Here is a 24548-nt window from a genome sequence, read left to right on the forward strand (position 1 = left end):
GGTTTTCTGTAGATGGTAGAAGAAAGAGATCCACAAGGGTTTCTTTGGATGTGAATGTCAAGAAAGGAAATTTCACTTTATGTTCCTTTATTCTAATGTGAATTTAATTCTAGGATGTAGATTGTTGATTTTTTTTTGTAAAAATAAATTGAGGTTCTTGCTCTGTGTGATTCCATATTGCAAATATGTCATCCATGTATGTACAATAACCGAACAGATGGTTTTGGGTCAAGAGCAAGATTCTTATTTCTAAATGTTCCAGATAAAAAGTTGCTAGGTTAGGTAATAGTGGTGAACCCATAGTAGTTACCTCCTCTTGTTGGTATAGCTGTTCTTTCCATGTGAAGTATCCTGATATGATTGTGAATTTAAATAGATCTACTATGTCTTCTGGAAATTCTTGGACTAGAACGTCTGTTGTTTTGTTCATGATGAGGAACGTGATGTCAAAACTAACCATCATATCTGAAGATGTCAGTTTAATGTCTTGTATTCTTATGCAAAATTCTGTTGAATTTTTTATTGCAGAAGTTGAGTGGACAATGACTAGATGGAGAAGGATTGAAAACAATGTGGAGACCTTGTAGTTTGGACTGCCTATGCAATCAACAATAGCCAATTACTTTTATGTAGCTTTGGTGCTCCATATATTCTGGGAGTCTTACATGGCAAGTAAGTTCTGAGTTTCATAACAATTTCTTGGTCTATGGATGTTGTTTTGTCCAATAGCTTGTTATACTTATTAAGTTGGCTTTGGTAGGATCTTTATTAATCTTAGAATTAAAGATCCTACCAACTTAATAATCTTAAAAAGCTATTTCCATATAGCTCTCCATGTAGTATTCTTGAGTCATTTGCCACTTCTTTCTCTCTGCTATCGTTCATTTTATTCTTTCACATTCTTCCATTTGTATCCACCATACATCTAATTTCATTCTGTATGTGTCTCATCTCATTCCTCATCTTAATCATTTCATTCTTCAATTCTTGCATTCTAACAATAGTTCTTTCAATTGCTTCATCAGTCAAACTTTCTGCTATTCCCAGTCATGCAGCTCATGCTTCATCAGTTAGGCATACTTCCACTTCTGTAATTACACCCAGTTTTCCCTTTTAATCATTTTCATATTTACAATCACATTCTCCACACTCATATTCTCATCGTTACTCTTCTGGCTATCATCCTTAGTCTTACATCTGTCACTGACTTTTAAATTTTGTCTGCATTCTTCACTTCCACTTCCTGGCTTTCATTCAAATCACTGCAATCCATTAACATATCACAATTTCTACAGATGATCACTCTCTTACTTCTCTTGCTTAATCTCTAAACAAACACATCTGCCACATTCACCCATACATATATATCACTGGCACCTCTGTAGCTCAGTCAGTTTAGATGAAGCCCTTTGTCGGAAAGACCTGGGTTCGATTCCTGTCAGTGAAGTGAGGAACCTTTATGTGGTCTCTTTCGATGAAAGGTGATTAACCAGTCTCATACAGAGGTAGGGAGTTTTTTCACCCAGAAACTCAAGTTTTTTGTCCCCCAGAATGGGCAAACCAGCCCTATGAACACACATGGATTATAGTCATGAACACGTCCCAGCCATGTGCCAGTCCCGAGCCTGGATAAAATGTGGGGGGGGGGGGAAGCAATGCCAAACTGCCCTGTAAAAATCTCACCAGGAACATTTTGTGGGCAAGCCTACAAAGTCATCTAGAGTCGGAAAAGTCTGAAGGGATAAATCATCATCATCATCATATATATTGTGATTGTCTGCGATAATACTAGTGGTGGTAGTGGGCAGTAGATGGCATTAGTGTAGATCATGATCGTAGATGCAGTTCGTTGTAGTTGGTGGTTTGAGTGGTGGAGACAGAGAGTTGTAGAGTAGATGCCCTCCTTCGATGAGTCTTTGGACTCCCTGGAGGTGTCACGTAATAATAATAATATATCTGCTCCTGACAATGAAACATCTTAGTAAAATCTACACCACTCAACACACTCAATTTTTGCAGCATGTGCCTGATTGATATAGTTATACTGCCATTTTTACCTTGGCTAATTGTTATACACAAACTTCGCTACAAAAAATACTAATAACCTTCATAATTAATACACATTCAATCTCAGTATCACAGATCTTCCTATCTGTTGCATAACAGACAAAGCATAGGTGCATGTTATACTCTCCTGGATGAATTAGAAGATGTGATATCTATGGAGTCAGAGACTCATCGTGGGAGATACAACATACTATCACACACAAACCTCATCCAACTATCCCTTAAACTGATTTAATGTTTCTACATTCACAGCACACTCAGGCAATGCATTCTGCTAACAAACCCACACTCCATGTAAAGAATCTGGATGTCACTCCTCTACTACCAGGGATGGCCTCTTGTTCTAATCCTTATCCCATTCTATGAAAAATTTCTTTCATGTCAACCTGATAACAACCCCTGACTAAGTTATTACCTCAATCATACCATCCTCATCATATTCACGAGGCTTTGCAATTTACATTCTTTCAATCTGTCTTCATACTCCACATTCTAAAAAACCACTGATCACTTTTGTGAAACTTCTCATGACCCTTTCTAACATATCCTTGTCACCATGAAACCCTGGTGATCAAACCTGTGCACAATAATCTATATGAGGCCTGATCAAGGTTTTATACAATGGAATCATAACATCTTTATTTCTGCACATCATGGTCCTCTGCATCATTGCCATCATCTGATGTGAAGACTTCACAACTTGTGCAATGTGGTCCCTGAATTTCAAGTCGTTCCCCTCCCCCCCCCATAATCCTCATTTCTTTTTACCTCCTTTAAAGGTTCTCCAACAAGTGTATACTTTGCATCCCATTGTTACCAAATTTCAAAACATCACACTTTGAAACACTGAACTAACAGATCCACTTGCCTGTCCATTCATACAATCAATTCAAGTTCTTTTGTAAGACCATAACATCTGCTTGACTCTCCAGAATTTTGCATCAAATAGCTGCATATCACCAATTAAATCCATCTCAATATCAGTGATATACAAATTTCACAACAATGGCCTCCAATACAGATCCATGAGGCACATTCTAGTGATTTTCCTCTTTCAAGATACTGTACCCCATATACAACTTTCTGATATCTATCTGACAGCTAGTCACAAACCAACTCACTAGTCTGTTATCCAATCTCATCCATTTCAGTTTAATTAACAGCTTGTAGTGTGACAATCTACCCAAACATTTGCAAAATCTAACTATACCACTCCATATGCATCTCCCTGTCCAAGATATTTGTAACCTTGGCATAATACATAAGTAAGATTACAGATTCCTAGACGAGTCTGTGACTTCATGGGATTCAGGAATAATAATAATAATAATAATAATAATAATAAATAAGTTAGCAAAACATGATCTCCCTTTAGCAATCTCATGCTGATAAGCACAGAGAATACTGCTATCTACCCATTTCTGTCTAGTTCTCAGGACAAAGGTGGTGATAAGGCTGTGGCTACAAATTTTAGTCCAATCTGTATACCTCAACCAGAACTCCATATATACAGATTGGACTATAATTTGGCTACAAATTTTAGTCCAATCTGTATACCTCAACCAGAACTCCATATATACAGATTGGACTATAATTTGTAGCTATAGTCATAATACCACCTTTAATGCAGCAGAACAATTTTACATTCTTTGTACTCTCTTGGAACCTCTGCTATTCCAACACTCTTATTAAACAGGCATGCCAATTCCCTGGAACATTTCCTTAAGACACATGGTGATATGTTATCAAATCCTATCACAATACTGACATCAAGCTTATTTATTCATATACCTCCTGCTTAATCAAAATTAAGCTATCCTCTCCTATGTACTCTAAACTTGAGTTTTTCATAATTTCACCCTGATGAGGATGGAAGACACTTATTTATTTATTTTGTATGAGGTTTATCCCTTTCCTCCCCAATCCCTTAGGATAGGTTGAGCCTTCCTAATGAGAAATTAAGTATGTATTTTATGAGGGGGGTGAAAAAAACTCTACTTCTGTGTGAGACCAGCTAACTCACCTTTAATTGAAAGAGACCAGATAAAGGTTCAGAAAGTCTTTTACCTTGGGTTTATTACACGTTAAAGATACCAAGAAATTTTATATTTGGTTTTAATCCTTTTCCCAAGTAAGCAAAATAAAATTTTGCACGTGAAATATATTGACATCTGAGCTACTTGTATATAGAGGCTAATGACTTCATATCACTTGCCTTAGTATGTATCACATAATGCAAAGCACCCCCCCCCCCCTTTTGGATGTGTATAATGCAATGCATAATGGGAAGGGTCACTACTCAGACTGGTTTCAACCTTTATTGAGGTCTCATCAGTGGGAGCCAGACCCGGGAGAGATATATAGAGGCTAATGACTTCATATCACTTACTTTAGTTTAGTATGTATTTCATAATGCAATGCATGATGGGAATGATCACAACCCAGACCGGTTTTGACCTTTATTGAGGTCTCATCAGTGGGAGCCAGACCCAGGAGAGATACCAAGGTTGAAGTAATGCAGAAGTCATATATATCTCATATACAAAAGGTGTTTGACCTTATTAATAAAAATCTCTGGATGAGAGAAAGATGTAGAAAAATTTTTACCTTGGGTTTATTATACATTAAAGATACCAAGAAATTTTAGACTTGGTTTTAATCTTTTTCCAAAGTAAGCAAAACAAAGTTTTGCGTGTGAAATATATTCACGTCTGAGCTACTTCTGCATTACTTCAACCTTGGTATCTCTCCTGTGTCTGGCTCCCACTGATGAAACCTTAATAAAGGTCAAAACTAGTCTGGGTAGTGATCCTTCCCATTATGCATTGCATTATACATGCCTGAAAGGGGATGTGCTTTGCATTATTGAATATATATATATATATATATACACTAAGGCAAGTGATATGAAGTCATTAGCCTCTATATTCAAGTAGCTTAGATATGAATATATTTCACATGCAAAACTTTGTTTTGCTTACTTGGGAAAAGTATTAAAACCAAGTATAAAATTTCTTGGTATCTTTAACAGATAAAGGTTCCTCATGTCTTGGATGGGAATCGAACCCAGGTCTTTTCAATCAAAGGGCTTCGTCTATACCAACTGAGCTACTGTTCACTGACTACCCAAACGATGTTTTCTGCAGCAATTACCATTCTACCATTTTCATCCATTAATAGCATCTTACCATAATCATTCTTCCTTCCAGTTGGCACATATCTGAAAAACCTCTAGGGCTGTTTTTGGCCTGATTTGCTAATTGCTACTCATACTTGCAGATCAGTTTTGCAGTTCTTACCAACAGAGTCACCTCTCTCTCTCTGGCTTGTCTTTATATGCTTCATGCAATTGATTACTACCTTTATTCATCTTGTGCTCTCTGAATAGTATCCTCTTCTTCAAAATTTCATGCTTAGTCACTTTATTCATTAATTTGACATCTGCTTTATTCAGTGTTTTGATCTTAAGAATACATTTCCACATCGATGTTGTTAAATATCTTTTGGTCAGCTCCGATGTAGCATTTATCTCCTTCCAGCTTAACATTTTATTCTGATGTATAGCTTCAAGGGGTCTCCAAAGCTTTTCATAATCACCAGCATTGTAATTTGACATTAATCCTTTCATCACATTAGTCTTTGTAAATTAGTCTAGGCAGAACTGAGGTGATCACTTCCTGAAACACTCTCACCAACTGGAGGGAAGTATAAAACCCCAATGATAATCACATCCTATGATGAAATGATCAGATCTAAAACTCTCAATCCTCATGAGCTTTCCTTTACATACTGCCTGAAATAGCAGTCACTTCAAGAGCTCAAGAAATTAAAATACCAAGAATAGTGATCAGAACTTTACCACCTTTGCTGCGAGTTGCCCGAGATTGTACTACGTACTAGGACTACTTGCTCATGCTAGTAATCGTCGATACTTTTATAGTTTACTATATTCAGCATGAAACTCTCTGATTCCAATCTTTGAGTTTCTTATTCGGTTTTAAAACAATTTGGGATTTAATATCCCCTTAATTTAAATCAGGAAATTAATTTATTTCCAAAATTAGCTTATCGCAAATGACATTAAAAGTATTAACATTGAAATTTTCTTTCACGTGTAATATAATCTCATCGTTAGATTGTGAAACTTTGTTACACTTTTTTTTTCACTCTTTTTCCTTCTCATCTTTAAATTTTATCTCATCAGTTAATAAATTCGCTTCTTCATTCAAAGCAGCAAAACTATTTCTTATATCTAAAATAAAACAAACTAAAGACTGTAAAAAATTATTAGATAACAACAAATCCATATCAGGATCTTGTAAAGATTTACTAGTTGCATTTACTTGTTGTAAAATTTTGTCCCACGCAACTGTTTCTCGGGTGTAAAAATTCACGATATTAGCCATGCCATCCGGATGTAAAAAGGTAAGTCAAAGAAAATGATTGTCTTGGTTGGTACCAATGATTTGAGAGGCAAGAAATACTCTATGAGGGAGGATGTAAAGGAGTTGTTAGAGGAGGCAAAACTGAAGAGCGAGAAGGTGAAGATTGTAAGTCTCCTACCAAGCTATGATATAGGTGAACTGAGGAAGAGGGCATTGATAGCCAATGAGTGTATACACAGATTGTGCAAAAGAAATGATTTAAAATTTTTGGATCTGTGGTCTCTGTTTGACTGAAAGAAGGATTTGTACAATGCGGATGGACTACATCTGAACGGTTTGCTGTTAGATGTCTGGAGAGAACTTTGTTCATGAGCATGCTAACATGCAAATTCAGGAAAAACTTAAGCAATTAGGGTGGAAGCAAGTTAGTTTGTGTGGAGGCACCCATGAAGCGAGTGAGTGTGAGAATGACCAAGTGAGGAATATAGTCTCTCAAGCAAAAATATTGAATAGGGTAGTCAATTCAGAAAGTAAAGGTGGGGGGGGGGGATAAAGAGGTGAAGCTGTTTTTATATACTAATGCCAGCAGTATCAGGAACAAGAGGGACAAGTTTTGGAATCGATTAGTGCAACTCACCAAAAGTTACTCATTAGTGAGACTTGGCTAACAGCAGATGATGTAGTTACAGGGATTGAATGTGAAGGGTTTAGTATTTTCAGGGAAGATAGGATGGGGAGGGGTAGAGAGGAGTATTGGTGATGATAGTAGATGAAATGCAACCAAAAAAAAATAGGAGTTAGGCAGGAGGGTGGCTGTTCATTTGAAGCAATCTGGTGTGAGATTAAGACCAGTAAGACAAAATATACAATTGGTTAGTGCTATAGGTTAGGGAGTTCCACAGATGATCTGGAAGACATGCATCGCCAAATTAGTATGAGTACAGGTCGAGTGATTATTATGAGGGACTTCAACTATGGAAATATAGACTGGAAGGAAAAAAGATCACATGGCAGGAAGGAAATACAATTTATATACCTGCTAAGAGATAATTACTTAAGGTAGCATGTGATGGAGGAGACTAGGGATGGGAGAGTATTGGACCTGGTCATAGGATCAGAAGAGCTATCCATAACCAAGTTGACAACATTGCCTCCAACTGGTGAAAGTGACCATGTGGTCTTGACTTGGGAAATTGTAAAACATGAGGAATATTCTATCAAGAAGGGGTATTTATGGAACTACAAGGCAGGTGATTATGACATGCTTAGGAAGAAGCTTAAATCTGTATCATGGCATAAAACACTGCAGGGTAAGGATGTTAGTAGTGCATGGGATATAGTTAAGGATCATCTAGAGGAAGTAGTATTAAATTGTATACCTCTGGTAAGGAGGGTTAATCAGGTAGGAGTTAGATGGATGAGTAATATCATTAAGCACAAGCTTCAGAAAAAAAAAGCTGTAGAAGGTATATAAAGAGAGAGGTGACCATGAAACTAATGAACAGTACAAGGCTCAGGCAAGAACAGTGACCAGCATGGCAAGGAAGGCAAAGTCAGATTATGAAAAGAATTTAGATGAACAGGCCAAAGGAAATCCCAAATAGTTCTTTCATTATGTGGCAAGTAAGAGGAAGAATGACTATTGATGATTAACCTTAATGAGTGATGATGGTCACTAGGTGACAGAAGCAGATGAAATAGTTGAGTTACTGAGTGACCACTTTGCAAGGGTATATATCTTCCTAGTGAGGTCATTGGTTTAACATATGTGACAGATACTAATGTGGGAACAGAGGTGGATGAATTGAAGGTCCTTATGATATTGCAGAATCTCACTGTAAATACAGCTGTGGGATTAGAAGGGATATCACCTAGGGTTTTGTGAGAATGTGCAAGAGAACTGGCAATGCCTTTGACTAAGCTGTTTAAGTCTCAGCTCTGGTAGAGTTCCAAGGGAGTGGAAAGAGGGTAAAATTATTCCTTTGCATAAGGAAGGTTCTAAGACTACATTTGGAAATTATAGACCAATCAGTATCTCAGGTGTGGTGGTAAAAGTACTAGAAAAATTAGTAAAAAAAGAGAATTCAAGAATGGGTAGATAAAAATATGATACTGTATGAGGGTCAACAGGCTTTGTAAAAGGTCGGTCACCTTAGTAATTTATTAACTTTTTATAACAGAGTAACAGCTGAGTTGGATAAAGGAAATGGCACACCATGATTTTGCTGGATTTCATTTTTATTATTATTATTATTATTACCCAAGATCCCATGGAGTCAAAGACTCATCTGGCAGGTCCTTTTATCACACACACACACACACACACACACACACACACAGCTCATCATACCATGCTTTAAACACACTCAAATTCTCTGCAGACACCACACTCTCAGGCAAGGCATTCCAATCATTCACAACTCTGCATGAAAAAAACCTGCTTCTCACACCCTCTTTATGCAGTTCCCAGGGATGACCTCTGGTTCTCCTCTGATCTCCCACTATTTTCTGTAGAACCTCTTCAGCATTGATCCTATAACAACCTCTTACTGACTTGTAGGTCTATATCATATCTCCCATCTTCCTCCTGTCCACCAGATTCTGCATCTTCTCAATCTTTCCCCATACTCGACATTCCAGGTTAGAAACTACCTCAGTCAGTTACCTCTGGATCCTTTCCAGCATCTCTTCATCCTTCTGAAAACCAGGTGGCCAAATCTGTGGGCACAATAGTCCCCAGATTTGATGTGTGGCCTAATCAAAGCCTTATACAATGGAACAAGAATCTCCCTACTTCTACAAGTCAGTGTCTTCCGCATCATTCCCAGAAGCCTTTGTGTAGTCTTCACAATTTTGGCTATGTGTCCCCTAAATTTCAGATCCTTATCCACTATCACCACGAGATCTATTATTTCCTCCATCTCCAACAATACATCCTCACCAAGCATAAATTCTGCATCACATCTTTGCTTTCCAAATTTTAAAACCTTACATTTTGCAACATTGAACTCACATCCCCATTCCCGTGCCCAATCACTCAATTTATTCAAGTCTTCTTCTCTGCTCTTCATGGTTCGTCCCAACTTTGCATCATCTGCAAACAACTGAATATCTTCATCCAAATCTTCACATGTATTGTTAATATACAAGTTAAACAGTAATGGCCCTAAAACAGACCCCTGAGGCACACCACTAGTGACTTTCCTTTTCCTGGATATCACTCTCCCATACACAACTTGGTGATACCTATCAGATAGCCAGTCTCCAATCCAATGCACTAATCTAATATCCAACCCTACCTGCTCTAGTTTGACTATCAACTTATCATGTGGTAATCTATCAAAAGCCTTTGTGAAATCTAAGTATATTACTGTGTATCCTTCTTCTCTGTCCAAGGAAGCAGTCACCTTATTGTAATAAGTAAATAGATTACTAAAACATGACCTCCCTTTAGCAAATCCATGCTGTCCATCAAAGATAATACCATTGTTGTCAACCCAATTCTTGATCCTAGTTCTCACAAGCTTCTCCAGCAACATAACCACAACACCTGACACACAGATAAGCCTATAGTTTGATGCTTGAGTTCTATCACCTCCTTTATGAAGTGGCACAATCTTGCCCTCCTTCCACTCCTTAGGAACTTTACCCAGTGCAAGACTCGTGTTAAAAAAATATTACATTACCAATTTTAAATGCGTTAATTTTCAAGAAGGAATTCTGATTTGCTTTGGGTAGTGAAACAAGTGAACAATCCAAAGTTTGATTGCTTCCCTCAGTGTCCAAGCCCACAGAATGGAATTAAAGTCCATTATGCTTAAATTCATGCTTGATAACATGATAATTCAGAGATTTCAAAATATCTTGCTATGATAGTTCAGAGATTTCAAAATATCTTGCTTGGTGCAGAAATACTGTTGGCAAAATAAAGACACATTAATGCACCTTCCATACAAAAGTTCAACATTTACAAAGACTTCACAACTGCAGGGAACTAGACCTGGAGAGAGGAGATAAGTCATTCTTTTATATAGTAAAAACTGTAGTGATTATAAACAGTTTATTAATGTGGAGCTTAGGAAGCTATTAGCAGCCTCTTTTTAGTTAAAACATGATTGTTGAAGTTAAATTCTGATGTAGTGAGAAAATCAAAAACCAGAGTCTAATAAGTGGCACACATCACTATAGTCATTTTCATTGTTACAATGATGCATTTTAATGACAGTTGCTTTCTTCATTTCTCCTATTATAGTTCTGAATAGTTTTGTGAAACCAATCAGTATATTCTGTAATGTAACTCAATGACTAATGTTTACTTACCATTGTTATATATTTTATTTGAAGTGTTAAGGAAAGGTCTTGTTTCAGCAATTTTTGGATCATGTACAAAATATTTTTTAATGGGTGGGTTAACAAAATGAATCTACCCATTGTAACTATATGTTTTTCTATAGTACTTTATTTTTTCTTTTATACAGCACTTTCATGGGCAGGATTCACATGAAATTTCTGGCTAACATTATATGAAGGCATTTGAAGAGAAAGCAATGTTTCTGCTCAAGTATAGATTATGGAAAAGATACACACACACACACACACACACACACACACATACACACACACACACACACACACACACACACACACACCATAAAAAATATACTTACTCTGATTATGATTTGTGTGGTTCTTTGATTTTGCCATTATATGGAGTACAATTACCAGCAGCCACAACCCAGGGAATACCACATGGAACTCTGTTATGCAAATTAGAACAAATGGGAATGGATGTGACTGGTTTGGTGGATAAGAGGGTGGCTGTTGGACAGATATCAAAAAGTGGTATATGGAGGGGGCAGAATCAAGGCAAAAGCAGGTGACTGGTGGCATGCCACAAAGTTCAGTGGTAGGACCATTGGTGTTTAATTTATACGTGAATAATATAGGAAATAACCTGAAAGGAAATATTCAGTTGTATGCTGATGTCAAATAAGATAGAGTAATAGTTAATCAAAGTGATGTGGAGAGCTTGCAGGAGGATTTAAATAGGTTGTGGATATGGGTAAAAGTTAATGGGTGTCAGTTTAATGTCAAGAAAAGTAAAGTTATGCACTTTGGGATAAATAGATTACAAGCTGTTTATCACATTGACGGCACTGTACTCCAGGGAAATAGATGAAACTACAGATTTAGGGGTGGTAGTGGACAAAGAGTGAAAGTTTAGAGGACATATTGCTAAGGTACCACATAAGATTACTTGGCTAGTGAAGAACATATTAACTAGTAGAGATAGGGAAGTTGTAATTCCTCTTTATAAGGCCTTGATACGCCCGCATCTGGATCACTGTGCTCAAGTCTGGTCCCCTGGGTTTCTTGAGGATGTGGAAGCAGTGAAGAGGATTCATTGGCTAGTAACCAAGATGGTGATTGGCCTGTGGAATGTTCCCATGAGGACAGATTGAAGGTGTGTGGATTGCAGAAGTTGGTTGATAGGAGAAAAAGAGGGGATATGATAGTAACATTTAAGTTGCTTAAAGGATTTTATAGGATTCATGCAGAGAAAATGTTTTAGCATTTGGCTAGAAGGACCAGAACAAGGGGTCATCCCTGGAAGTTGAATAAAGGCATGGTAAGTATGGATGCGAGGCCCAGATTTTTTGCTTGGAGAGTGGTGAATGAGTGGAATGGGTTGCCAGAGTCAGTTGTGAGTGCTTTTCCTGTTAATGGGTTAAAGGAGAGGTATGATAAATTGTGTGGATAGATTGGGTCTTCCTCAATGAGTCTTTGGACTCCATGGGTACCCGTATAATAATAATAATATTAGTCATTATGGGCAACGTCTGACGTTGAATCGAGTATTATTGCAAAATAAGCAGATTCCTTAATTTCTGATATTAATATTTCTCGTTTTATTAGCTATTAACGCTATGAAATCACAAGCATGGTAAGAAAGATAATTTGATCTGCCATAACCACAGTTGGCTTACATTTTCATCTGATGTTTTAAAAAATCATCAAATTCACTTGAATAATGTAAACACGATAAATAATTTCCACAAGAGTCAGAAAAAATATCATTTGTATTTCCTCTAAATGCTAGCCATAGTTTATTCAGTAACTTAATGGTGACTATTATTCTTTTTAAAACCTCTCTCTCCAATAATTTTCTTCAGACTGTATTTGTTTCATCAATTCGATGATTTACAGTACTTGATTTTATTTTGCGATATGTGCACATCGCTCTTATATGCTCACTAGAATGCTCATGAGACATTAGGTTTGTGTTATATTTTCCCAGTCATTAAACTATTATCTGACTTAGAAAACAATTTACAAACAAAGCAGTAAATTGCTTTGCTGGTTTCTGAAAAAATTACCACTCTCATTTCTCCTTTGTTCTATTCCCCTTTTTACAGTAAAAATGTGATTCATTTACATTTCTGACATATATTCTATTGCATTCTGTGTATTTTTTTTTTATTTTAAATTTTCCAACATTCTGAGGCATAATTATTAAAATATGCTCGAAAAAATATGTTCATTAATACTAATTGACCACACTGCTATATCAGTAGGATAAGAGATAGCTTGCTTGATGATAAGTACAGACTCCGATTTCAAATTTTCTTCAAAACCCTCTTGATTTGTTTCATTTACTTCTTTCTCCCCTTCTATGTTTTCCACATTATTTTGATGTTCTTCATTTCACTTTCATCTTCTCCTGATACTGATACCAATGTTTCACTTTCATTCCGAGAAGTTTGAGGTATAACTTCAGTTCTATGAAATTCTTCACTTCCTTCATATTCAGAAGAACGTAAGAAAGACAAAATTGTCCCCTTTTGACTATTTATTTAGCTGTTTTTTCTTTTCTCTGAGTCATTTTATTTTACTAGCTCTGGATTCAAACTTTCTTGGCATCATAATGTGTATTATACTATCAAAAACGAAATAAATATTTATTAAATCCGAAATAAACACATAAATAAATAAAATAAATGATTACATTAAAAGCAAAAAAAAAATAAAAAATACAAAAATAAAAACAGTAGCATCTTGGTTTTGTTAAAATAAACGAATAACAGTAAAATAAGAATATTTTACACTGCGACAACTACTTTAACCATATGATTAGGTATATACACTTTATACTGCTTTACAAATACTACCCAAATAACAGTAACTAAGCTATCAATTGTTATGCATGCGTACAAACGACACTTAACCTACCTCCCTACCGGCTGAGATGGATGACATAGCCAGACCACCCAGCATATTTCATGGATCAAAACTTCACCAGCATTCTACTGTTAATCATGCAATTACCTCCCTCTGCCGCTAATCCCTGAATGGATTTTAGAACCCTTAAGGGATTAACTGTGATGGACGGACCTTTGTGTCACTTGTCTTTACGTGTACTGTGTTACTTGGAATTTCCTTTACTGCCCTATGATATTTGACCCTTTTTTGCTGCACAATTTATTTATTGTGTCTTTCCCAAAATAAAAACGAATTTCACATGTGCGAAAATAATCAACCTGAAATGAATAGAGACAGCCTTTGCAATGAATCTATTTAGTAATAGTAGATTTGCTGTCTTTTATTCTTTAAATCAGTGCAACGAAACAAGACAACTTTATGTTCTTTCATTTTACTGACAACATAGAAGAATTTTTTTTTGCGAATTTTTAAATGTTTATTCAAATGTGAGGTTTTAAAATGTGGCCCCATAAAGTGAGTGAGGCCCCAGCTTGCACCTAATATGCCTTATGGTAAATGCGGCCCTGGCATGTAATAATGCAACAGATTCACTCCTTTTTTTTTTTTTTTTTTTAAATTATTAATTTGTGTTATACAGTAAGCCATTTATTAATGCCATTTGTTAAAAATATTTTTAAACATTGTCATAGTTACAAATAAAAAGATTTTATATTGTTTATAATATGCTTGTGTATTTGAATTGTGTGTATTTATCTGTGTTTGCTGTGTGTATGAACTATGTGAATTATCTTCCTCTAAAACATTAATACTTAAAGGGAAAAATATAGTTATCCTCAACAGATAGTACAGTGTATATGTACATGTGAAGTCTATTATATTTTACATACCTGAGGATCACTTCTCAGAGATGCAACACCACCACCTCCTAGTGCTTCATTCATTACAAAGTTTAATGCTCGTATTCCTGGCAATTCGTATCTAAATGAAGAATTTATTCCTGATCACAATCAATTTATGAACTGAATAATTATCTGTAACATAAAGTAACTATAATTATAACAGAAAACCTAGCACTCCAACATGCTGACATGATAGTCAATTTTCATGTCTTCTCCTTGCTCACCAATATTCCACTTAAAGACACTTTAGACCTCATCCAAACTGAATTTCCTCTTAATGCGAGGTCTGACACAGAAAAAAAAATGAGACTATGCCTGTATCTCTATTTATTTAACAAACTGAGAAAATCAACTAAGATCTCCTTCAAAATGGTTCCCTTCTGAGTTGACACACAGCTGCATACAATGCTGCCAACGTTCAAAGCAATTCTGCAGATCATTTTCTGAAAGGCTGTTGAAGATCTCTGTGGTTTTTGCTTTCACATGTTCTATCGACAAAAAAATGGATTCCTTTGAGCACCAACTTGATCTTTGGGAAGAAGTAGAAGTCACAGGAAGCCAGGTCTGGTGAATAGTGTGGGTGCTCAAGCAGAGTGATGTTGTGATTAGCTAAAAACTGCTTCACAGACAAAGCATTATGGGCTGGTGCATTGTCTTGGTGCAAAATCCAACCATTTCTCCACAATTCTGGTCGTTTCCTTCTCACGCATTTGTGCAATTTCATCAAGCCTTCAAGGTAATACTGCTGATTTACTGTCTGGCTGCTGGGAACCCACTCTGCCATTACGACACCCCTGGATATCAAAGAAAACAATCAACATGGTTTTGAACTTCGAACAACTCATGCATGCTTTTTTTTTGGTCTTGGAGATGTTGCTGACTTCCACTGCATTGATTGTCGCTTGGTTTCATATGTAAATATCCAAGTTTCATCATAAGTAATTAATGGATTCAACAAATCTGGTTCATCCTTAATGCATTGCAAAAGGACCAAACACAGTTCCTTGTGACATTCTTTTTGTTCATCTGACAACATTTTTGGAACCATTTTTGCACAAACTTTTTTCATGTTCAATTCTTCCATTAAAATGCGTCGAACATTTTCCCTGTCTAAATGAACTTTCTCAGCTACAGCTGAAACATCCAACCTTCTGTCTTTTCGAATCACATCTCGCACTTTTTTTAATGTTGTCATCGGTAACTGCTGTGCGTGGGTGGCATGGGCAATCATCTTTCACGCTTTCTCTGCCTTCCAAAAATCGTTTGTGCCATTCAAAAATGCATGCACGAGATATGCACTCTTCACCGTAAGCCTCAGTCAATAATTGAAAAGTTTCTCTCACAAATTTCTTCAGTTTCACAAGAAACTTGATGTTAACTTGCTGTTCACTCCTGCACTCCAACATTTTCCAACTGAGGGTAAGAAAACATCTATATTTGAACATGCACCCACTCATACTGAGTACAGCGATGGAGTTAAGCCTTGTCTCAAAGTGACAGGTTAGAACATGCTCTATAACCATCTTTTTGTCTTTCTCCTCCCACTCTCCATTCCCAACTATAGGGTTAGTCTCCTTATTTTTTCTTTTTTTTTTTTTGTGTTGGACCTCATATTTCACCCCTGTTTAAATTTACCATGAACTCTGATTCTTTTGTTTGGCAAGGAAAATTCTATAAATAAATAGAGGGGGACAGCCATGGCTGTTCCCCTTCATTTATTTATAGAATAAATTAGAGAGAGTAAAAATTTATTAACATAATTAAAAATAAATTATTATACTCAGTGGTTCAGCTCAGGGGCACGCCAGTAGTGTCCAGCACCTGTGTGCAAAACTTTAGTTGGCGCCCCTATACCCAGTAGCATGCCAGTAGTGTCCGGTGCCTGTGTGCAAAACTTAAGTTAGCGCCCTTATCCCCCCCCTCCTCCAATAAAAAAAAAATCACTTTAAAAAAACGTTTTTTTTTTTTAAGTATTTCCTCCTCTTTGGTGCCTTTACTATCCTGGCGCCTATGTGTGCATCACACACATTGCACATATGGTCGGCGTGCCCCTGGTTCAGCTAGAAGATGACTTTGTGTTCAAGAGTATTTTTTATTTTGTATATATATGGTATATACAAAAACACAAATATATAACAAAGAAACCAATTAATTGTGGTAATTCTGTTCACTAGTCATAGCCTGCTTCTTAATGGAGGAGAAAAAATCCATAATAAACAAAAGAAGAAAACTGAGTTTAATATTATAATATTATTCTTAAAAAATTAACATAGTCTTGACTGATGTTCAGGCCTAGAGTTTTAGTCTGGAAAACATGCTTTGTGGTGGTGATGGCAATCTGAGAGAAGAATGAGCAAATGCGAGAATGCAGGTAAACAAATAATAAAGGCAAAAAAAAAAAAGTACTGAGTTCATCACAATAGTAGAAATTTTGAGGCTGTGATAAGTACTTCACAACTGAACAGGAATTGAAGAGACTAAAAAACACTTGATAAGTAGCAGGGGGGGGGGGGGAAGGAAGCAGAAATAGGTGCAAAGATGCATAAATAAGCAAATAAGGATGTGGGAATTCCATGATTAGAAGTGTAAGAGAAGAATAAACAATGAAAGGATGTTTTCCAGATGCAAAGATTTCACTATGTCACCAAGGCTATAAGCAAAATGAGCAGGTAGATCAAGTGGAAGAAATGGTTGGAATGAATGAGTGGTAAGGAGAGGATAAGTATGGTATGAGGGAAGATATGAAAGCAAATCAGATGAAAAGGAACAAAACGAATCAAGAATGTGAGTTTGCTGTTGAGGTATGACAGAAGTAAGCTGAGATGGTAAGGTGTGATTCAATGCACAGACGGGTCAAGACAAATGTTGTGTATTGATGTTCAGAATGATTCTGATAATTGAAAGTATTTGTATTTGCAGGATGACTGCAATTACATGGATTAGGAGTTAGGCACATAGACAGATCACTGTTTAGTGTAAGAATCAATATAAATAGTCAGGAGAAACTGAATATGCATATTAAGTTAAGTAATCTAAATTGTGACTTAATGACAAATTTGTGTGTGTGTGAGAGAGAGAGAGAGAATAAGAATGATAGGAATCACTCCCAAGAATTGAAGGATTAGTGGTGGAAAAAAAAGAAGAAAAAGTTGAGGAATCAACTTTCTGCCTATTTGAACTGGTCAGGTTAAAGCTGTGCTTGAATACCTATCAGCCTGGTGGATCATGCATATTTACTAATGCTCGACGCATCAAGAATAATGACGATAAGTTTACATTGATAAGTGTAAAGGAAACAAAAGTGATTGGCATTAGTGAAATCTGGATGACAAGAAAAATCATTAGAGGAATTAAATGTGATTGGTGTAGAGTATTCAGGGAGGATAGACAGCATAGAAAAGATAGGACAGTATTGTTAATGAATTCAGATGAATTAAATCCAAGCAGTGTAGAAATTCAAATATTGTAGAAATCTCAGATGGTGAGAGAAGAGTAATAATAAGCAATGGGTTTGAAGCTGCTTGGTATGTGTGTGTGTGTGTGAGAGAGAGATAGAGGTTAACATGACAAAATACATAGGGGCTGCAACAGAACTGGGTCATCTGAAGAGGACTAAACTGCACAAACAGATAAACTTTGTGGATATAGATACTCAGCATTATAGGTGATTTTAACAATGGGAATATAGACTAGATGGAGGAGGAAGTATGCAAGAGAAAGAGAATTTAGAGTTAGTGAGAGATAACTGCCTGAAGCTGCATGTGGAATGGACTCTAGGTGGTGCAAGAATGCCAGATCTAGCAATAGTTTTTGAGAATCTATACAAATGCTTTGAAATGCCTATAACTGGTGAGGGTGATTATGCAGATTAGACTGGGGAGGTAAAAATTCATAAAGATGTGATTCATGATCATGTGTCTCAAAAAAGGAGGGTAACCAGTGGCATGCCCCAGGATACTGTTCTTGGGTCCCTGCAGTTTAACTTGTTTGTAAATGATATATCATGTGGACCAAGTAGGAATTCTTCAGTTGTTTGCTGATGGCAAAGTTGGAGAGAATTATAAGTAACATTGCTGGTGTTAATTCCCTTCAAGAAGATTTGAATAGACTTTCAAGTGCAGAAATATAAAGCTGTGTACTATATTGACAGTAGACTGAAGTTTAGAGGACATATTGCAAGTGTTGTTGCAAAGACTGCAAATTGCAGTGCTGCTATGATAAGAAGTACTCTAATATGTAGGGATAAAGAAGTGATTGTGCCACTGTATAAAGCACTGGTCAGACCACACTCGGACTATTGTGCTCCAATTTGGTCACCTGGTTTTCAGTGTGATGTGGAAACATTGGAAAGGGTCCAGAGTCAAGTGACTAAGACAATAGCAGGTCTTTGGAATGCTTGTTATGAGAGAAGTTGAAGAAATGTGGATTGCAGAGTTTGGTGGATAGGAGGAAAAGAGGTGATATGATAGAGACATTTAAGTTGGCGAGTTCATTCAGTTGAATGAACCTCCCATGATGAGTCTGCCGACTCCATGGAGGAGGCAATAATAATAATAATCACGTGAGAGCTTTAAGAAGGAGTACATATGGACCTACAAGGCATATGATTATGATAAGCTGAGTAGAGAACAACAGCAATAAGGAATTTGAATAAAAGAAACAGTAGAGCATATGCATTACATTGGAATCCCTCAATATATGCAGTCACATATTAATTAGTTAAAAACTATGAGCTGAAAAATAAAATTAGAAATTAGATCATTTGAATTAAAAAAAAAATTGAGAATATAAATTTATTTATTACAGTTAAGGATGACAATTTTCCACTCCTGAAACAGTATTAAATGAAATGGTATTCTCAATTTTTTTTAAAACTCAAATTATCTAAGTTTAATTTTATTTTCAGTCCAACAGTTTTAAACCAACGAACATGACTGTGTGTGTGTACATTTTATTTTATATATATATATATATATATATATTAAATAAATTTGTATTCTCAGTTCATTCTCAAATTATAATTTTTTTTTCTTTCAGCCCAACAGTTTTTAACCAATGAATACTTGACTGTGTGTGTATACATACAGATTCTAATGTAATGCATGTGCTTTACTGTTTCTATTATTCAAATTCAAATTTAAGGAATACATTTTGCATAGTATACTAGAGGATTTTGTGGTATGCAGTGCTTATGGCATCCCAGAAGTTGGATATGTGGCAAGTGAGAGATCGGAGAGTGCATATATGCAGAAAATGTAGGAAATGGGAAGAACTTTGTGAGTTGGAGATTAGTATAACAGACTTCGGCAGCATTGCATACTGACCCAGAGAAACAAGTAGCGTGATAGAGGGTGATGATAATGAGCAAAATGTAAATGAAAAAAAACAAAAGTGAGGAGTGTGGTAAGTTTAAATCATTGTGAAATTTTCAAAGATGGTCTTAGTTGGGAGGATGAATGATGAGCAAGAGTGGGTAGCTTGCAGAGAGGGATAGATGTGCTAAAAGAGGAGGAGGAATGTCTCTCGGGAATGAGTTGAGAAGCATGAAAGAAGAGATTATGTGACTGAAAACGATGCATACAAAGTGAATCAGATTAGGAGTGTGAGAGAGAGAGAGAGAGAGAGTTATGGGAATGATAGAAGAGGAGAGAATAGAAACAATAGAAGAGAGAAAATGAGGAAAATGTGAGGGAGTGCTGAAACCAGAGATGGAGAAATGCCAGGACAACAGGCTAAGTAGGGAAACAAAGAAAGAAAGTGTGAAGAGAGAGAGCGTGCAGGCTGCAGGTGAGTAAAGAAGAAACAGAGTGGTAAGAGGTGTGATGTACTTGATGATCCACGGTGTGCAAGATAGAATGCCCAAGGAGTGTTTGCCTGGAGGGTAGCAGATCTCTTGCTACCCAATTCACACTGCCTCTGAAATTATTCGTGCCAACCATCAAAATCATCTCATCCACCTTGAATAACTTCAGAGGCAGTGTGAATTGGGTAGCAAGAGATCTGAGGTTCATACTTGAGGTTTTATGGAAGAAGAGTCAGAGAGGGAAGATAGTGTGTGTGTGTGTGTGTGTGTGTGTGTGTGTGTGTGTGTGTGTGTGTGTGTGTGTGTTTGCCCAGGTATGATAATGCAGAGGTGAGGAGAAGATCATTAGTAATGAATAGTATGAGAGCCAGAATGTGTCAAAAGAGAGGGCTTGGAATACATGGATGCTTGGAGGGCATTTGAGGACAGAAAGGAACTGTAACGAGAGATAGTTTGTATTTGAATGAGGAAGTAGGCATTTGGAGAGAATGCTGTTCTCTGAATGAGTCAGTGTGTCAATGCAGGAAAATAGAATTATCGGGGTGAATAGTAGCAGGGGTGGCCTCTTTTGGAACAGGTGCTTGGGAGAAGGGGGAATACATTGGGAAATGCTAAATCCAGTGGAGTCTGGAGGAAGAGAGGGGGGGATAATGATAGGTATAGAAACAGTGACATTTTTATTCTTTAATACTAATGCCAGAAGTATTGGGAATAAAGGAGGTGAATTGGTGGCAGTGATAGCATCAGCCTATCCAAAGATTATTGGGATCTTTGAGACATGATTGACAGAAGATGCTACACTAACAGGAATAGAAGTAGCAGAGAACAGCATTTTTCGACAGGGAAGGAAGGGAAAACGTGGTGGTGCAGTACTGCTTATGATAATTGATGAGTTATGTTCTCTCAGAGCATAACGGGTGAGGAGCAGGAGATGTTTAGGTAGTTGAGCTTTGCAAGAAGAATGATTGTTATGGGAGATTTTAACTACAGCAGTATAAATTGGGAAGAGGAAGAGGAAGACGCATGTAGCAATAAGGGAATGGAATTTCTAGAATTCTTGAGGGACAAATGTCTTAGGCAACATGTAATAGAAGGAACACGAGATTCAAGAGTTTTGGATTTGGATTTGGTCCTAGCATCAGAAGAGTTGATAATAACTGAGATGACATCTCTACCACCAGTTGGAGAGAGAGTGACCATGTGGTTTTGACTTGGAAGATGAATAGACATGCAGGTGTATCAAAGAAAAGAGAACGTATGTGGAATTATAAGGCAGGCGATTATAATAGTCTTAGGTATCAACTAGGGTCAGTTCCATGGAGGACAGAATTGGAAGGCCAAGATATCATAAGTGCTTGGGAAATTGTGAAGGAATATTTGTTAGCAGCAATAGTAAGCTGTATTCCACGAATGAAGACAAGAACAGAATTTGGTGTAAAGTGGATGACAAACAATATCAAACAAGAACTGCAGGCAAAAAATAGGTTATGGAATGGAGTGGATAGGAATGGAGAGCAGATGCATGAAGAATATAAGACTCAGGTCAGGAGAGTGACTATTAGTAATTACTAATTAGGGTTTTAGTAATAGTGTAGATGTGGTAGCCCTTCAGGAGGATTTGAATAAACTGGACAGATGGACAAATGAATGGGGGTATCATTATAAAATATATATTTAGTTTAATCCTTTATCCAAGTGTAAGCAAACAAAGTTTGTACCTCAAGTATCTTCAGGACTTGGGCAACTTGTGGGGGTGTCAGTTTAATGCAGCAAAATGTAAAGTCTTGAAGTTTGGGATATACTGATGGGAGGCCGCATACTCTCTTGGAGGAACTGTACTGGAGAAAGTAGGGGAGGCAACGGATCTGAGGTTGATGATTGATAGAAACCTCAGGGAACATATTGCAAAAGTGGTGAAGGTAACCCAGAGGATTGCTGCAATACTGAGAAGGATACTGACCTGCAGAGATAAAAGAGTTGCCATTTCATTGTATAAAGCCCTGATCAGACCACTTGGGCTATCGTTCTTAAATTTGGTCCCCAAGATTTAAAGGGGATAAATTAACTGTGGAAAGGTTGCAGAGGCAGATAACAAAGATAGTTATAAGGATTGTACAATCTTAGTTATGGAGATAGGCTGAGGAAATGTGGACTGCAGAGTTTGGTAGATAGAAGGAGAGGTGATATAAGAGGGCACTCGTGAGTCAAGCGCAGTAACATGTATAAGAAGAGCTCTTGATTGGGATAAGTTTTCTAGGAATAATTAAATATATATGCGTAATTGTTTGAGTAAGAGAGGCAGTAAACCTTGTGCGCTACTGGTTTTATTAGTGTGGGGGATTTTTTTTGCCAAAAATTAATTACGAAATCGTTATTATTAGACTTAGTAACCTGCAAAAAATGGCGCCGGCATTATCATTCCATGACTTTAATTTAGATTTCAGTTGTTTCGTTAAGTGTGAGGTCTGTTATATGTATTCTTTCGATTACATAAATGATTTAAATGGTGAGGATGGAAGGAGGGTGTGTGCGAAGTGTGACCTGAACGAGGAATTGATGAATGCAAATATGAAATTGATGACAAGAAGTGTTAGTAGCGAAATTGTCATGGGGAAAATGAGTGCACGTTTGAAAGAGAGGTGAAAAAATGTTAAAAAATCAGTAAAAAAGAAAAAGAGCAATTTGAAAACCATAACGGATGTTAAAAGGGACGAAAGTGAGGTGAGAGTGGCAGAAGGAAATGAAATTGAGAGAACGAATGAAACTAGAAATAGCATGATGCAGAAATCGAAAGAATGGATGATAGCGAAAGTTCGATGCATGTTGGACTGAAAGTACAGAAACAAAGAAAGATGAATGAGTGTGAAAATGGGAAGAATGATAGCGAAAGTTGGACGCATGTTGGACCGAAAGTACGGAAACAAAGAAGGATGAATGAGAGTGAAAGTGAGAAGGGGGGGGGGTCGAGAGTTAGAAAGATTGAATGATAGAGAGAATGTGTCGCGAGATTCGGAAGTTGAAATGGATTGGATGAGGCAACAAATGAAATGGATGTGGAATGAAATTAAGAAAATTCGGGTAAAAACTATTAAAATAAATAATGATGGCATGAAAGAGTTAACGAAAGATGAGCGAGTGGCGTTGTATGGCGACTCCATTATTTAAGGTGTGCTGGAGGATAAAATGCACAAGGTATGTTTTCCAGGTGCTAAAATGAGTAGAGTGATTGAGGCATTGGATATGAGGCAGGAGCAAACAAAAGAGTTAAGTATTAATAGGTACGAATGATTTGAGAGAGGACAAAGAGTGTATCAGAATGGATATCAGGAGGCTGCTTAGAAGGATAAAAGAGAATAGTGTGACAGGAAGGGGAGTTAGCGTGTTGCCTAGGTATGACTGTCGTGAAATGAGGCGGAGAGCAAGGATTATGAATGATATGCTGGCTGAAATGTGTGAGGAGACGGCAGTACAGTTTGTTAATGTGTGGCATGAGTTTGAGGGACGAAGTGAGCTGTATGGGAGTGATGGACTGCATTTGAGTGGTTATGGTGTGAGTCGCTTGGAGAGACTGCCGGTGGAAGGTAGAGAAGTGAACAGAGAGAATGAATCAGATCGAGTGGGAAGTGATGTAGAAGTCCGGGACAGTAAGAAAGGAGAGATTGAAGAGGTGGTTATGAATGGGGGAAGTGAGTGGTATGAGTATAGAAAATGAGAGAATGCGTGTGCAAGAGGAGCAGGGAAACGGGGAGGCTCAAGGTGGACAGGGATACACAGCATGAGAAAGGTGGATGCTCCAAGAGGAGGTGAGCATGTTTAGGCAGGAAAGGAATGGGATGACCAGGGATCAAGAGGAAACAGTTGGAATTGAAAAGGGTTTTAAAATGAAGAAGCAGAAAGGGAAATGGCCCCAGTTGAGCATGGAGAGATCACATCGAGTGAGTGGTATCAGTGGAACTAGCTGTAGATCCAGAAATGAGCTGTTGTGCTTGTATACAAATGCTAGAAATATAAGAAACAAGGCAGATGAAATGGTTGCACCAGTTGCGTCTGTTCACCCAAAAATTGTCAGAATAAGTGAGACATGGTTGGAAGAGGATGACATCCTGACAGGAATAGAGATGGAAGGGTATGATGTGTTTCGTGAGGGCAGAAGGGGTAAAAAGGGAGGGAGAG

General features: G+C 37.2%; 1 protein-coding gene across 2 annotated transcripts in view; it reads right to left on the minus strand.

The window, feature by feature from the left end:
• The window catches only part of LOC150106701 (uncharacterized), a 568467-nt gene that overhangs the window by 19162 nt on the left and 524757 nt on the right, over positions 1–24548 (minus strand). Inside the window, exons 17-18 of one of the 2 annotated variants that reach the window (XM_090393289.1) lie at positions 14561–14651; positions 13331–13389 (exon numbers count right to left, since the gene is read on the minus strand). In XM_090393289.1, coding sequence (XP_090249415.1) covers positions 13357–13389; positions 14561–14651 — 124 coding nt within the window. In that variant the 3' untranslated portion in view covers positions 13331–13356. Of the gene's footprint in view, positions 1–13330; positions 13390–14560; positions 14652–24548 lie in introns of those variants that run through there. The other variant, XM_090393288.1, reaches the window with a different exon arrangement.

Source organism: Typopeltis vanoorti, chromosome 5 (genome assembly GCF_054136105.1).
Source record: "Typopeltis vanoorti isolate ZY-2024b chromosome 5, IOZ_Tvanoo_1.0, whole genome shotgun sequence".
Taxonomy (NCBI): Eukaryota; Metazoa; Arthropoda; class Arachnida; order Uropygi; family Thelyphonidae; genus Typopeltis; species Typopeltis vanoorti.